Below are 14,642 nucleotides of genomic sequence, written 5' to 3'. Positions count from 1 at the left end.
AGCCCACCCTCAGCCCCAGGACCTGGGCAGGCAGGGCACTGCAGGCATGGATTCTGTACACAGGTTACAGGCCTCAGCCCGCATGCTCCACATCACTCATAGCACCATTGAGGGTAACAAGTTTCAGTCCTCTTGAGATAGTCTTTGTTCAGTAAGAACCCAATAGGGAAAAAGGCATGGATTATAGGTGGGGAAAGTGTAAAACTTATCTGATCAGTGATCTTATTTTGTTTCTCTAGATTCTGTAAGTCAAAGTTCCAAAATGCAACTTCAAAATGACTTCTAAATATGTAAATGCTGAAAATCCATGCTATGCCATTTATCTCTCCAGCCTCATGATTTAATGCTATGTAATGAATGCCAGAAGATGGTAACTGGTAAGTTCTTTTCTTGCTTTCTTTCTCTCTCTCTTTTCTTTTCTTTTCTTTCTTTCTCTCTCTCTCTTTCTTTCAAGTAGACTCCATGCGCAATGTGGGGCTTGAACTCACAAGCCCAAGATCAACAATCTTGTGCCCTACTGATTCAGCCAGCCAGCCGCCCTGTAACTGATAAAGTCTTACAATAAGCACAAGCCACTGTGGGAAAGCAATTCTAGTAACATCTGGGTATTCAATAGCAAAACTGAAATCCCAGATATCAGAGATCTTCATTTTGTTGGTTCCTTAACCCTCCCACCTACAGATAAGGCTTTTAAGTGATAACGTCTCAACCTATGTAGGATCTAGATATTAAAACGTTCTCATTTTTTCAAACCTTTAGTAAACCGACAGGAATTGTGCTAGTGAACAGAGAAGAGAATCTCCATACATAATGCAAAAGTGAAAAAAAAAAAAAAAGTAGAATGATGACATTTTGGCCATGGCAATATCACTCAAGTTCAGCTTCTGAAAGTCTAGCAGACACTGTCCTGGTTCCTGCCGTTGATCTGGATGAATCTTCAATGTACATTATGACCAACAAATTGCTTCCAACAGCACCCTGCCATTTAATCTTATTTTTAGCTGAAAATTCATCTTAAGAAAACCACATTAGGGACACGTGGGTGGTTCAGTCAGTTGAGCATCTGACTTTTGGCTTAGGTCATGATCTCACGGCTTGTGGGTTCGAGCCCTGCGTCGGGCTCTATGATGATAATTCAGAGCCTGGAGCCTGCTTCAGATCCTGTGTCTCCCTTTCTCTCTGCCCCTCCCTCCCTCATGCTCTGTCTCTGTCTCTCAAAATTGAATAAACATTTAAAAAAATTAAAAAAAAAAAACCCAAACATTATTGCCATTCATAAGCTGCCTATAAAAGCAAAAGGAGATACAGCACTCTTAGCTGATTTCTGAGTAAAATGGGTGAGATCCTTAACAATGGAACACTGAAATATTTTTCCTAAATGCTGAAGCATTAGGCTCCTTCTTGGGAAGAAAAAAGCATAAAGGCCACAATATGCTCTTAAATAACTTCGGTTTCTTGTGTGTGTATTCTCCCTAACATGGATCATAAATGGTCTCCGTTACTTTTTTTTTTCCTTTATTTGGACCTTGGGTATACAGAACTGGATTAATCATAATCTTTGGTTCACAACATAGTCTCATGGCAAGCTCTTTGGATATTAAATTAGTTATTTTTAACCTTGCAAAAAGTAAACTATAAACTAAGACCCTGACACTTATTTCTTTTTTTTTTTAATTTTTTTTAATGTTTATTTATTTTTGAGACAGAGAGAGACAGAGCATGAATGGGGGAGGGGCAGAGAGAGAGGGAGACACAGAATCGGAAGCAGGCTCCAGGCTCTGAGCCATCAGCCCAGAGCCTGACGCGGGGCTCGAACTCACGAACCGCGAGATCGTGACCTGAGCCGAAGTCGGACGCTCAACCGACTGCGCCACCCAGGCGCCCCATGACACTTATTTCTAACCATAGTCTCTGCCTCCTTCATCCCCTCTCCCTGCTTCCCTGACCCCCAAAATGATCATAATCATGTTCATCATTCCCTCGCTTTTCTTTTTATAGTTTTTTCCTGTATTTATATGTAATACTTAAATTCTTTTTTATTTTAATTTTTAAAGGGCATTTAGGTTTTATAAAAAGGTTACCATGCACAGTGAGACCTTCCAGGGCTTATTTTTTCCCTTAGTCTCATCCACAATGTTACACACCTTTGTGGTTTATTCTGCTGTATATAACAGTTGTTTTGCTTTTTATTTATTTTTAATGTTTATTTATTTTTGAGAGGGACAGACAGAGTACGAGCAGGGAAGGAGCAAAGAGAGAGGGAGACACAGAACCTGAAGCAGGCTCCAGGCTCTGACCTGTCAGCACAGAGACTGATGCAGGGCTTAACCCCACAAACTGTGAGATTGTGACCTAAGCCAAAGTCAGAGGCTTAACCGACCGAGTTACCCACACACCCCTGTTGTTTTGCTTTTTAAATACCTGTTCTGTTGATGAGCACTTGGGTTGATTCTGGGTTTTTGCTATTGTGAACAAATACTGCTATGAACTTGTACATATGCCCCCTGTTGTACGTATATAAGAGATTCTCCTAGATGTACTCAGACTAGAACTGCAGGGTTATAAGGTATGTGAATATTCAACTGAAAGAGATCATGCCAAACTGTAAGCTAAAGTGGTTACATCAAGTTATACTCCTTTCATAATACATAAAAAAATTCTTTTACTTCTTGCCAATGGGGAATGGGTGGGAAAAGATTTCCTACTGTGGTTCCAATTTACAATTCTCTTAATGTTACATGTAATGATGTCAATCATCTCTTCACGTATTTATTGGCCATGTGAGTGTCCTCTTCTGTAAAAAAACATATTCATATATTTTGTCCAGTGTTGCATTAATTTTTTGTGTTTTTCTCACTGATTTGTAGAGTTGTTTATATGTTCTTGACATAATCTTTTTCATGTTGTATACACTGTATCTTCTCCTACTGTATCATTTGTTTTGTCACTTTATTAACTTGGTTTTTTTGGGGTTTTTTTCTGTTTAATTCTTTTAAAGTTTATTTATTTTGAGAGACAGTGCACATGAGCAGGGGAGGGGCAGAGACAGAGGGAGAGAGAGAATCCTAAGCAAGCTGTGTGCCATCAGCACAGAGCTGGACACGGGGCTTGATCTGATGAACTGTGAGATCATGACCTAAGCCAAAATCAAGAGTTAGATGCTTAACCAAAGTAAGCCACGCAGATGTCCCCCAAATTTCTCAGTTTTAGAGTCCAATTTATCATTATTTTTATTACCAGTGCTTTCTGTGTCTTTTAAACTCTTTGCTATACCCAGGATCAAAAAGCTATTCACCTATACTTTCTACTAAGAGCTTTTAATTTTTTCATTTTGTCATTTAAGTCTTAATCCATCTAGAATTGATTTTTCTAAATAGTATGAAATAGGATTCTGTTGGTATGTCTTCTAAAATCAAGAAATAAAATACCCATAAATAAAAATATTCTGCTTTTATAGGATAGTCTGGAAATTTTATGGATGGTCTGGAATTAACCTTCCACTGTAAACACTAGAAACTAGGCAAAACATAGAAACAACTATTTTTGGACAGTGGACAATAGGCAGCTAAGAACTGTGATCCCTGAGAAAAGGAAAACAAACACGATGAGCCCTACCTCAACCTAGGCTTCCTGTCTAGAGGTAACTCTTGAACTACAACTCAGACAGGGGCAACCAAACAATTTGGCAACTTCACGGAGTTGTGGAGACAGAGACTAGAGTTTAGGGAGGCTAAAGCAGCTAGACTTTGCAGAACACAAGAGGAGGGAGCTAAAGAGAGACAGAGCTCTAGAAATCTGCATAGGCTCCCCTTGAATTTTGGCTGAATAGCAATTTGAGGAAAAGAACTATTACCAGGGTGAGTTGTAAAAATAACAATTACCTGAGTTCAAAGACCATCTTTAATCATCTGACTTTCCTCCAACCAGAATAGAGAGACCTCCCTTGAATTTCTATAGCAATCAAAAGAACTAAAAAGGGCTATGCTTTAGGAGTAGGGCTAAATTAGTTCTAGAGTAAAAACTACTCTATGCTCATACTAAAAGAGCTTAAAAACAAACCTAAAAAAGAATCAAAGTAATCTGTAAGGAACTTAACTGCATGCCAGCAAAAAAAGAAAGAAAAAAAAAAAAAGAAAAAGAAAAAATTTCAACATTCTTTAAAGGAATGTAACAAAATCTAACACACAATAACATTAAATTAACAGTGTACAGGGGGTGCCTGGGTGGCTCAGGATTAAGCGGTCAATTCTTGATTTCAGCTCAGGTCATGATCTCACCTGATGAGTTCCAGCCCCACATCTGGCTCTGTGCTGACAGTGCAGAGCCTGCTTGGAATTCTCTGTCTCCCTCTCTGTCTGCCCCTCTCCCATTCACAATCTCTTTCTCTCTCTCTTTCTCTCTCTCAAAAATGAATAAACATTAAAAAAAAATTAACAGTGTATGATACCCCATCAAAAATTACTAGACATACAAGGAAACATGAAAATTTAACCTGTAAACCAGGAGAGAAATCAGTCAATAGAAACAGACTCAGAAATAACAGAAACAAAAGAAGTAGCAAATACATTAAGCAACTGTAGGATTTAGGAAGGTGCAAGAACAGTAATCTCATTCCAGACATAAGAGAGCTCCTATGCACATGCAAGTCTCCCCCCTGGGCCTCTTGTGCTCACAAGAAAGACTAGGGACAGAGCAGGAGCCTAGAAATGGTCTACCATAGTAGCCTAGGCATGAGAAAGGTGACTGGCAATTGTTAGGGGACAGACACAATGCTCCACCCACCTTCCCTAGACCTTTCTCTTCCATTAAGCAAAAGCCTTAGTCCCTTGGGGGATGGGCAGCAAACCCTTTCATCTGGAGGGCACTGGTGAAGATCCCCTGCTTCTGGGAAAAAAGTAAAAGCAAAAACCCTCCACTCCTGGTGAGAGGCAGGAAACCATCTTAGGCCCAAGTTCCTGATACTAAGTAGAGATTGGCCATAGCTGGGGGAGGGAGAAGAAACTCTTCCAAGACTAACCACAGATACAAGGCAGAGTTTAGTTGTGATAAGGAAGAAGGGTAGAAAAACTAAAAGTCTCACTCCCAAGACATAGGCACAGGGTCTAAGTAGACTGCCTAAGACAGAAGCAGGACCAGATAACAGAGAACCTTATTACAAACCTAGCCTACATAAAAAGCAAGAGTGGTTCACCAGCGGAAGAGAGGCAAGAGTATGGAGAGAATTTGTCTGTGGTACAGGCATGCAGGGGTGGCTAAAAGTTGAGAGAGGGAAGAGGAGAACAGTGAGAAAAAACAGAGCCTCTGACCCCAGCCCCCAGTCTAAGCACAAAGCGACTTACTGTTAGAGGGATTTGAACTTTACAGCACAATAAAGGTACCAAAAGCCACAACAACACCCAAATTGAGCTTGACCGGCTCAATCCCCTAACAGAAGAAGATGCCTGCATATTTTCAGATTCAAATACTACTTACCTCAGTCGCTACTGTTCTACACATGATGCTTGGCATATTCAATCACATATTACAGGACAAAAAAGCAAGACATAAAAAACACGTATGTCAAGAGATAAGGTAGTCTCAGAGATATCTAGATATTAAAACTATCAGACAGGGATCTTAAAATAACTATGATTCAGGGGCACCTGGGTGGCTCAGTCAGTTGAGCAAATGACTCTTGATTTCAGCCCAGGTCATGATCTTGTGTTTCATGGGTTTGAACAGCATGATGGGCTCCACGCTGACAGTACAGAGGCTGCTTGGGATTCTCTCTTTCTCTCTCTCTCTGCCTCTTCCCTGCTCACTCTGTCTCTCTCAAAATGAATAAACAAACTTAAAACAATTTTTTTAATAAAATAAAATAACTATGATTCATATATTAAAAGATCTCATGGGGGCGCCTGGGTGGCTCAGTTGGTTAAGCGGCCGACTTCAGCTCAGGTTATGATCTCACGGTCCGTGAGTTCGAGCACTGCGTCGGGCTCTGTGCTGACAGCTCAGAGCCTGGAGCCTGTTTCAGATTCTGTGTCTCCCTCTCTCTGACCCTCCCCCGTTCATGCTCTGTCTCTCTCTGTCTCAAAAATAAATAAACGTTAAAAAAAAAAAATTTAAAAAAAAAGATCTCATGGAAAATGTACACAGCATGTGTAAATAGATGGACAATTTTAAGGGAAACAATAGAAATAAAAAAACATGATGCCAGAGATGTAGAATTTCTCTGACAAGCTCATCAGTAGACTGGACACAGCTGAGGAAATAATCAGTGAACTTGCAAATAGGACAATAAAAATAATCTAAAGCAAAACAAAAAAGAAAAACAGAATAGAGCATTCAAAAGCTAAAGGCCAATATCAGTCTAACACAGTGTAATTAGAATCTCAGAAAGACAAAAGAAAAAAAAACACAGCTGAAGAAATATTTGATGACATACTGGCTGAGATTTTTTGAAAAATGATAAAAGATATCAAACCATAGCTCTATAAAGTTTAGAAAACTCCAATCACAGGATAAATACCAAAAAAGACCTAGTTTTGAAGTTTAAAAACTTTGACAGTAGCTAGAAGGGGTTAAAACATTACATAGAGAGGAACAAAAACTGGCAGGCTTCTCACTTCTCATCAGACACTAAGCAGGCCAGAAGACAGGAGTCACATTTTAAAGTATTGAAAGAAAAAACTATCAACCCAGAATTTTATACCAATAAAAATATCTTTCAAACGTAAGAATGAAATAAAGACTTCTTCAGACCAACAAAAGCTAAGGGAATTCATTGCCAGCAGATGTGCCCTATAAGAACATTAATGGAAATTCTTCAGGCGGAGGGAATAAGATAGCAGATGGAAACTGAATTTACACAAAGGAACGAAGGACACCAGAAATGGTAAATATGTGGTTAAATATAAAAGAACTCTTTTCTCATTTCTAATCTCTTGATTAAAACAAAGAAAACAACAAAGTAATATGGAATTTATAACACCTTTAGAAGTAAAATGTACGACAACAGCACAAAGGATGGGAGAAGGAAATGAAATATACTGTTGTAAAATTCTTTCATTATATGAGAAATAATATTGTATTATTTAAAGATAATACTTATAAAGATGTATAGTGTAAAGTGGGAACAACTGCTAAGAAAATAAAACAACAAGGGGCGCCTGGGTGGATCAGTCGGTTAAGTGTCCAACTCTTGCTCTTGGCTCAGGTCATGATCTCGAGGTTCACGAACTTGAGCCCTGCACTGGGCTCTGTGCTGACAGCGCAAGGCCTGCTTGAGAGTCTCTCTCTCTCTCTCTCTCTCTCTCTCTCTCTCTCTCTCTCTCTCTCTGTGTGTCCCTCCTCCACTCGTGCTCTCTCTTAAAATAAATAAATAAACATTAAAAAAAACCCAAATTATATCTAATAATACAATAATGGAGATAAAACAAGATCATTAAAAAATACTCCATTAATTAAAAAGAAGGCAGGAAAGGAGGACAAAAGGAATAAAGAACAGATGAGATACAGTTCATAAAGAATAAGATGATAGATTTAAACCTATTTCAATAATTATATGAAACGTAAGTAGACAACACACTCCAAATAAACGACCAAGATTGCCAAATAAAAAGCAAGACACAAGTATATGCTGTCTATAAGACTTACCTTAAGCACGGCTATATAGATAAGTTAAAAGTAAAAGGATGGAAAAGATACCCAATGAGAACAATAATCAAAAGAAAGGTGAAGTAGCTATTAGCGGCCATATGTTAATATCAAAGAAAGATTTCAGAACAAAGAATATTACAAGAGATAAAGAGATATTTCACAACATTAAAGGGGCCAATTCATCAAGAAGGCAACAGCTTCATTATATATGAAAAAAACTGATAGAACTGAAGAGTCTCCTATAGACCAACCTTTCCAGTGATAACAACTACAAACTCTGGACCAAATGCAAAAATCAATTACCCGATAATTCTGAATACTACACTAAATGCAGGCAGATTGCAGAGGGACATTAAAATATGGAGCACACCACTGAGAGGGGTGGGGGGAGGTGTCCTGCTTTTAGGGGGCTTTGCCCAGACAGTGGGCATAAGTTACAAAGTAGCCTAACTTAGGCAACTAAAAACTCCAATAGAAACCCTGACGTCTTCCTGCCTGGAGGAAAGAAAGGATTCTACAACCATGGCCACCACCAGAAAGAGTAGAGAATTCCAGAAGAGAGAAACACAGAAAAGGATGCCTTAAGTTTGTGAATGAACACCAAGTATCTCATACTAATCCCTCCCTGAATGATACAAATGCAGAACAGATTCAAAGTAGTACAGAAAAGCCTGAAAGAATTGAACTGAAACATGAAGTACAACCCACAAGCGCATAGCTTGTTAATTGCCAGGTAAAACAAAACATCAACATTCCTCAGGGAATATCACAGAACTCAGGGCCTACACAATGCAACATTCACAACATCCAGGATACAATCCAAAATTACTCACTGTACAAAGGAGCAGGAGGATATGACCCATTTTCAAGGGAAAAGACACTAAACAGAAGACAATCTCAAAATAACAAAAATATTGAAATGTTCAGACATAACCAACAGAATACAGAAATAGAACCACATGTTCAATTGATTTTCAACAATAAAGCCAAGGTATTTCAATGGGGAAAAGATATTCCTTTTCAACACAGGCTGCTGGATATTCAAATGGGGAAAAAAAAATCTTGACCCTTATATCATTTAGTATTGATACAAGAATCAACTCAGAACGGGTCCCAGACCTAAACATAAGAGCGAAAACTATGATGCAGCCATTTTGGAGAAAAGTCTGGCATTTCCTCAAAAGGTTAAACATAAGAGTTACCATATGACCCAGTAATTCCATTTCTACGTAATATCCAAGAGAAATGAAAACACATATTCACATCAAAAATTGTACATACATGCTCAAAACAGCATTATTCATAACGGTCAAAAAGTAGAAATAACCCAAATGTCCATCAGTTGAAGAACAGATAAATTAAATGTGGTATATCCAGACAATGGAATATTACTTGGTTGATACACGCTACAACATGGATAAACCCTGAGAACACATATGATTTCATTTACATGGAATGTCCAGAAGAGGCAAATCCATAGAGACAGAAAATAGATTAGTAGAGAGCAGATGGGAGGTTTGGAGGAGGTGGCTAAAAGGTACAGTGTTTCTTTCTGAAGTGAGGAAAACGTTCTAAAATTGTGGTGATGGCTGCACTACTCTGTTGATCATACTAAGAAACACTGAATCATATACACCTAAGGTATACAACTGCTGGTATGTGAATCATACCTCAATAAAGTTATTACAAAAACAGACACCTAAAACTATAAAATTTTTTCAAGAAAACATAAAAGATTTGTATCCTTGGGTTAGGCAGATTTCTTACAACACGACCCATAAATGAAAAAGACAAACTGGACTTCAACAAAATTTAAAACCTCTGTTCTTTGAAAGACACTATTAAAAATAAAATAAAAAGGCCAGCCACAGCCTGGGAGAAATATCTCACAAAATATCTATCTGATAAAGGACTCCAAATACATAAAGAACTCAACAACAAAATAGGACAATCCAAGTTTTAAAATGGGGGAAAAAAGTTGAACTCTTCACCAGTAAAAATATAAGAATGGCCACTAAATACATGAAAATAAAGCTTTCATCATGAGTCTTTAGGCAAATGCAATTAAAACCAGATGGACAGGGGCGCCTGGGTTGCTCAGTTGGTTGAGTGTCCGACTTCAGCTCAGGTCATGATCTCATGGTTCATGAGTTCGAGCCCCACATCAGGCTCTGTGCTGACAGCTCAGAGCCTGGAGCCTGCTTCAGATTCTGTGTCTCCCTCTCTCTGTGCCCCTCCCCCACTCACACTCTGTCCCTCTCAAAAATAAATAACCATTAAAAAACAATTTAAAAAAAAAAAAAAGTGGGAATGCAAGCTGGTGCAGCCACTCTGGAAACCAGTGTGGAGGTTCCTCAAAAAATTAAAAATAGAACTACCCTACGACCCAGCAATTGCACTACTAGGCATTTATCCAGGGGATACAGGTGTGCTGTTTCGAAGGGACACATGCACCCCCATGTTTACAGCAGCACTATCAACAATAGCCAAAGTATGGAAAGAGCCCAAATGTCCATTGATGGATGAATGGATAAAGAGAATGTGGTATATATATACAATGGAGTATTACTCGGCAATCAAAAAGAATGAAATCTTGCCATTTGAAACTACATGGATGGAACTGGAGGGTAATTATGCTAAGTGAAATTAGTCAGAGAAAGACAAAAATCATATGACTTAACTCATATGAGGACTTTTAAGAGACAAAACAGATGAACATAAGGGAAGGGAAACAAAAATAATATAAAAACAGGGAGGGGGACAAAACAGAAGAGACTCATAAATAGGGAGAACAAACTGAGGGTTACGGGAAGGGTTGTGGAGGGGGGTGGGCTAAATGGGTAAAGAACACTAAGGAATCTACTCCTGAAATCATTGTTGCACTATATGCTAACGAATTTGGATGTAAATTTAAAAAAATAAAAATTAAAAAAAATAAATAAATACAGTATTTAAAAAAAAAAAAGACGAAGATACCACTACAATGCCTAGAATTTTAAAAACCGATAATACCAAGCATTGGAGAGATTATAGAGCAACTGGAACTCTCCATTGCAAATGAGAATATGCAAAAATGGTACAGCCTCTTTGGAGAACAGTTTGACTATAAGGTTAAACTTTTACCATATGACCCTGCAATTCCACTTATAGCTACTCAAGAGAAATGAAAACATGTATCTACCTAAAGCCCTGTATATTAATGTTATTTCATGGCAGCTTTAATCATAATAGCCCCAAACTGGAAGCAACCCAAACGTGCATCAACAAGTCACTGGATAAACAAACAGCAATGAATTTATCCAATTAAAAAGTAATTGCAATTAAAAGAAACAAACTACTGACATACACAACAACTATAAATCTTAAAAGCACTACACTAAATGAACAATGCCAGACACAAAAAAGCTACTTATATGATCCTATTGATTTGACATCCTAGAAATGGCAAAATAGAGTAACAGAAAGATGATCAGTGGTCAACACGGGTAGTGCTACAGGGAAAGGGCTAACTATAAAAGGTCACAAGAGAAGTTTCTGGGTGGTGAAAGTGTTCTTCTATCTTGATTGTGACAGTGGTGATTATAAAACTATGTACACTTACCCAAACTCATGAAACTGGACATGTTAATGCAGGTAAACTGCGCTCAATAATGTTGATTTTCTTAAAAGGGACAATCAGTTTCATTCCTTTTCTAAAGACTACAAAGGTTCTCAAGATCCCAGGTAATTCCCAAAAGGTCTCAACATCCATTGTGCTCTAATTTTAGGACCTGACCTTGATTTCTACTCTTTACATGCCTTATGACTGAATGGATAGCACCTCTGAAATACGAAACTCTAAGCTGTGTACATGGCTCTGAGAAACCATAGACCAGGCCAAGCTAGACTGTGCTCTGTACTACCATCACCAGCTAAATTACAGATGCAGTTGAACATTGTTTGATCCTTCTGAATTTTTCCGGTTTACTTGCTTGCTTTTCTCATCTCCTCACTAAAAAGAATTTACCACAAGTGTCCTGTAGCTCATTCCTATACAGGGAACAAATCTCAGTTTCAGAGACAGCAACTTGAGTCAGCAGTTCAGCTTGAAACATGTGTAGTCTATTTGTCAATGTCTAACAGAACCCACTGCACTTTCTACAAAGAATAATGAATTTCTCATTATATCAGCACTCCCCAAATAATCAAAGGCAAATAAAGCATACCGCAATCAAGAGAAAAAGTAAGTAGATTGGGCTATCAACAGCAACTGGGTTTTGAGGAACAAGCAAAGGCACTCAGAAAAGGGGCGGGCACCCAGAACTCAAGGTGGGCTTTCCCACACATCTACAACAGGAACAGACTGGAAATGTAATAGAGCAGTTCATGGGAACTGTATTCAGAGTATAATTAGGACCTTGGGAAAAACCCACATTAATCATTCACATGGACATCTCCAAAGAAAATGAAAAAGAACAAGATGTGGAGAGAAGGGTAGGGCACTTGCAGGTTCTGATGTGGCCAAACTCTGTATTACCAAAATGTTTCGAAGACACCACCTTTTAAAATTAATCTTGCTCTACACCTCAGCAGAGTCAATAGTAAGTGAGAGACTGCTAGTAGCAAAGAGATACAGCAACTAATAAAAGAACAAACAAAACCAACTCACACATGTTTACAACCAGAATACAAATACAAATTTAAAACTGTCTGGAAATAAAATGGAATACACTTAAGCAGAAAGAGAAATCTTCTTCATTACTGTAGTTCACCTCCTGCAAAAAAAATCACGGTCAGTGTCTTTTATTTATGTGTGAACCCATCTTCCTGGTAGGCAAACTGACCTAGGTTGCGGTGATTGCATCTAGTGCTCTAGTATAAATCATAAATGATAAGCCTGGGGGAAACAAAAGCTAGATGTTTTGAGGACTGAGTTGGGCTGACACTCACCACAAACTTCTCACCATTCTGCTCCACATGTTTGTATGTGGGGACCGATATGGGCACTGCTTGCTTTTCTGTATAATCATAAAATGATTGTCCCAACGAGTCTTCACTGGGATCTAGGTTATCTGCCTCATGTGGAGGCACAGACAACACTGTCAAGATCAATTCCTTCTCGCCTGCTCGGATCAGGTCCACCACCTGCTTGTGTGTCGCCCCCTCAACATTCACGCCGTTCCTAAGGGGAAAAAGGGAAAAAGACAATCCCATAAACAAGAAGGGTCCAAACACCTTGTATCTCCACCCTCCTACCCCACTCCAGTGTCATGCAGTATGAACCATAAAAACAAAATTAATTTGGCTCCAGAAAGGCTGTTTATATTTTTATAGATCATAATGTTAAGAGCTATTTGTGAACTTACAGCAGGGAGAACAAAATGGAAACGTTGGAGAGGACCTGACCCTCCAAGCTAGAATCCCACACTTCGTTTCAAGAAAGCACACGGGAAAGAGGGCACAAAGCTTTCAAAGCTAATTTCCTCACCCTAACCAAGCATGTATACTATACAGTCAAAGTAGCTTTTAACAATCCTGCCATTTGAACTGTACTTAATCCTTTTTAAACTTTCTGAAATTTCTGTTATCAGAAAGTTTTTACAAAATGTATTCCTTTAATTTGTAAAGACTCAAAAAGGATGACTTAAGATAATTTATATATGTGTATCTGATTTCATCCCATATCTTCAAATCATTCAACTTAACTTTCCTTTATACTGAGTTTCATCACCTTGAGAGTTAAATGGTATAGATATTCATACACACTAGTCTCATTTTTAAAAAGGCAAGGGGATGGGGCGCCTAGGTGGCTCAGTTGGTTAAGTGTCCAACTCTTGATTTTGGCTCAGGTCATGATCTCACAGTTCATGAGATCAAGCCCCATGTCGGGTTCTGCGCTGATAGCATATAGCTTTCCTGGGATTCTCTCTCCCTGTCTTTCTGCCCCTCCCCTGCTTTCACATACTCTCTCAAAGTAAAAAAAAAAAAAAAAAATTTAAATAAAAAAATTTTTAAAAGACAAGGAGATAACTAAATTTTCATTATCTTAACCAACTTCTTTGTCCTCCCAATCATGTCAATTAATCCCTCTTAGCATTCTATCTTCTTTCTGTGCTATCTCACTTAAAATTCTGTGTAATCAGTTCAAGATAAAAAAAAATGTACATCTAAAGTTATATAGGGGCGCCTGAGTGGCGCAGTCGGTTAAGCGTCCGACTTCGGCTCAGGTCATGATCTCACGGTTCGTGAGTTCAAGCCCCGCATCAGGCTCTGTGCTGACAGCTCAGAGCCTGGAGCCTGTTTCAGATTCTGTGTCTTCCTCTCTCTCTGACCCTCCCCCGTTCATGCTCTGTCTCTCTCTGTCTCAAAAATAAATAAACGTTAAATAAATAAATAAATAAATAAAATAAAGTTATATAGTAAATCAACCTACTCATTCTCCTCCCTGTTTCACTGTACATAAAAAGGCTGCAACTAGGAAAAGTACAAGGTTTGGAAGAACAATAATTTTGTCAAGAAAGATGCTGAGTCTCACAAAACTCACTCAGCAAACTGAAGTACCTTCCCACAATGCTGACCCTGCCTGCCATCTCAGCAAAAACCACTAGGCAGCTAGCTGACCAAAGGTTCCCTCCATGGCTATCCCATGAGAGTTAGGAAACACACACCTGGCCTTTAGTCAATTTGATAAAAGCTTATGTACCCTTTAGAGTTAAGCTCTTTTTCAGTTACAAACCATTAGGATTTTTCCTTCCTGAAAATGATGCTAAGTTTAGTAACAAGCCTTCCACAAATGTTTCAGTCACTGGAATTGTCTCTGTCAGACTCTGGTACCTGAAACATCCATGTACATAAACAGAAAAGGCAGGAGATCATCCAGCTAAAGCTCTTTCCTTTTGGGTTTAACAACCTAGTCAGTAAATCAGCGCGCTAGACATTTCACAACCTAAAGTCTAACTTATACACACAAAAACTCAATATTATTTTACAATTGGCTACCTGTAGAAGAAAATAAAAGCACC

General features: G+C 38.6%; 1 protein-coding gene across 1 annotated transcript in view; it reads right to left on the bottom strand.

Moving 5' to 3' along the window:
* SNX27 (sorting nexin 27) overlaps nucleotides 1-14,642 on the bottom strand; it is a 69,867-nt gene that overhangs the window by 29,975 nt on the left and 25,250 nt on the right. Inside the window, exon 2 of the mRNA XM_042953990.1 lies at nucleotides 12,571-12,802. Within this exon, the coding sequence (XP_042809924.1) occupies nucleotides 12,571-12,802 (232 nt within the window). The remainder of the gene's footprint in view (nucleotides 1-12,570; nucleotides 12,803-14,642) is intronic.

This window comes from Panthera leo, chromosome C1 (genome assembly GCF_018350215.1).
Source record: "Panthera leo isolate Ple1 chromosome C1, P.leo_Ple1_pat1.1, whole genome shotgun sequence".
Taxonomy (NCBI): domain Eukaryota; kingdom Metazoa; phylum Chordata; class Mammalia; order Carnivora; family Felidae; genus Panthera; species Panthera leo.
Note: the sequence above shows the minus strand (reverse complement) of the source record. Positions and strands in the feature narration are given on the sequence as shown.